We start from the raw sequence: 2,500 nt of genomic DNA on the forward strand, positions 1-2,500 counted from the left end.
AATACCTGAAGTATATGCTGTACTTAATTGTAGCACATCTTTGGCCCGCATTTTGAGGTTCCTTACCTCTAGCATCAGGGTTTTTTTGACCTCTTATTTTGAGGTGCCTTACTTCTAGCATCTGAGGTTCTTTGACCTCTATTTTGAGGTGCCTCATCTCTAGCATTAAGGGCTTTTTTTAACTCTATTTTGATTTGCCGTATCTCTAGCATTAGGAGCTTTTATCCCTAGCATTAGGGGCTTTTGGACCTCTATTTTTAGATGCCTCATCTCTAGCACTAAGGGATATTTGGCCTCTATTTTATGGTGCCTTATCTCTAGCATTAGGGGCTTTTTGACCTCTATTTTGATTTGCCATATCTCTAGCATTAGGGGCTTTTATCCCTAGCATTAGGGGCTTTTTGACCTCTATTTTGATTTGCCGTATCTCTAGCATTAGGGGCTTTTATCTCTAGGATTAGGGGCTTTTTGACCTCTATTTTGATTTGCCGTATCTCTAGCATTAGGGGCTTTTATCTCTAGCATTAGAGGCTTTTTGACTTCTATTTTTAGATGCCTCATCTCTAGCACTAAGGGATATTTGGCCTCTATTTTGTGGTGCCCTATCTCTAGCATTAGGGGCTTTTTGACCACTAATTTTAGGTATCTTGACTTTAGCTTATGGGCTTTATGACCTCTATTTCAAGGTGTCTTATCTCTAGCATTAGGGGCTTTTTGACCTCCTATTTTTAGGTGCCTTATCTCTAGCTTTAGGGACTTTTTACCTCTTATTTTGAGGGGCCTTATCTGTAGCATTAGGGCCTTTTTTACCTTTTATTTATTATTTTTTTTGGATTTTTTCAATCGTTTTGGTGCTGATACTTCTCCTCCTCCTCTTGTTGCTGCTGCTTTTTTTTTTTTGGGGGGGGGGGGGTGGTTTATCTTTTATTCTGTTGTTGTTTCTCCTCCTGCTTCTCCTCAAGGGATTCAGTTTCTTCCCCCAGCCTGACTTCTTTGGTTCCCATATAAGGACCTGACTGCATACTAGAAGAACCTTGCCTCCTCCCCTTTGTATAGCCAGTCTTCTAGATTATTCCATCAGAACCACCGGAGGGTTAGTATCCAAAAGAATAGATCTAGATATCTGACCGTTTGGTCACCTGACGAAGCCCTTGTACGACTACACCAGGGAACATAGCATACTAGAAAAAGACAAGGTTATCCCCTCTGTAGAGCAAGTACTTTAGGTTATTTTTACGTCCTTCAAGCTGGGTAGTTGAGCCAAGCATCCCTTAAGCACTTCCTGGATATTTCATCTTAAAAAATCCCTTTTCTCTCCATCTTTCATAGTCCATCCACTTGATCCTTCCAACTAAGGCAATTCTTTACTCAATGATGTAGAGCTTGTACCATCTGCACCAAAGGATATTTCTCCCTAAATAAAATGTCCCTTTCTGCTCCTATCACATTCTGTGTACTTGATCCTTCTAATGGCTCTTGCATAAAAACTTGTTTACTTACAAATGTAAACTAAAACTAATACTTTCCTCAAAACTCTACTGAAACTTATTCTTTTATGTTTTCAAATCTTTATTTTCGGATTTTTTTGTTTTTATATATATTTTTTTTTAGATTTTCTATGTTTTATTTAATCCAGGAAAGATTTTTTATTAACATGCAAAAAATTTGCCCAGCGCATCGAACATTTCGTCAAACACTGTTCCCTTTTGCCTTCGAGGACGTTGGTCCTTCTGCCCTGGCTGTTGCCTTGAGCGTGGTGGTTGAAGCTCTGCATCGTATTCCTTTCTGATTTGTTCATCCGTCAGAACAGTTTTAGCATCAACCAATTCTTTAAACTTCTCCTCGAATGCCTCCTGTATGAATTTGGGTTTTTCCCCGTGTCTGTCCGGATGAAACTTCATGGCCAAGCCTTTGAAGGCTTTTAAAATTTCTGCGCCCGTGTCCGTCTGATCTACACCCAAAACCTCATAAAGGCTTTGGCTTTTCCATTTCTTCTTTAGCGCCTTAGCATCTTCTATGAATTTCAAACATTCCTCAGATTCCTTTACCGTTCTCGCTGCTTCGAAGTCATTCATGGCAGCTTCGAAAAGGCGAAGTTTGAGAAGGTGCTTCCCTCGTAGCATGTAGGCTCTGCATCCTTGAAGACCTTTCTCAATGGCTTGGCAACAGTCCAATATGATATCCGTGTTAAAAAGGTTTCCGGAGGCTGCGTTCGCTTCAGCTCGAAGGAGATGCAGAAGAACATTTTCAGTTTTTAGAATTTCCTGTATATTTTCTTGTTCCTTTATCTTAAGATCTTTTTGGAAGCAGTCATTTTCCATTTTTTCTATTTTCTCATTATGGATTTTCTTAAATTCCTTGATTTTTTGCTTTTTCTCTTTCGTATTAAGAATTTCCTGTTTCTTCTCCCGTTTCTTCATCTAAAGGTCTTTTTAGGCGAAGTCCTTTTCCAGTTTTTCTATTTTCTCATTAAGGATTTTCTTAAATGTTTCCATTTCCT

The 2,500-nt window shown here is 39.1% G+C and overlaps 1 protein-coding gene across 1 annotated transcript; it reads right to left on the bottom strand.

Moving 5' to 3' along the window:
* Positions 1–1,649: 1,649 nt before the first annotated feature.
* LOC137655572 (dnaJ homolog subfamily C member 7-like) lies at positions 1,650–2,123 on the bottom strand. Its single transcript, XM_068389473.1, has one exon. It carries the CDS (start codon positions 2,121–2,123, stop codon positions 1,650–1,652), a length of 474 nt encoding a protein of 157 aa, XP_068245574.1.
* Positions 2,124–2,500: the final 377 nt, after the last annotated feature.

This window comes from Palaemon carinicauda, chromosome 16 (genome assembly GCF_036898095.1).
Source record: "Palaemon carinicauda isolate YSFRI2023 chromosome 16, ASM3689809v2, whole genome shotgun sequence".
NCBI classification, from domain to species: Eukaryota; Metazoa; Arthropoda; class Malacostraca; order Decapoda; family Palaemonidae; genus Palaemon; species Palaemon carinicauda.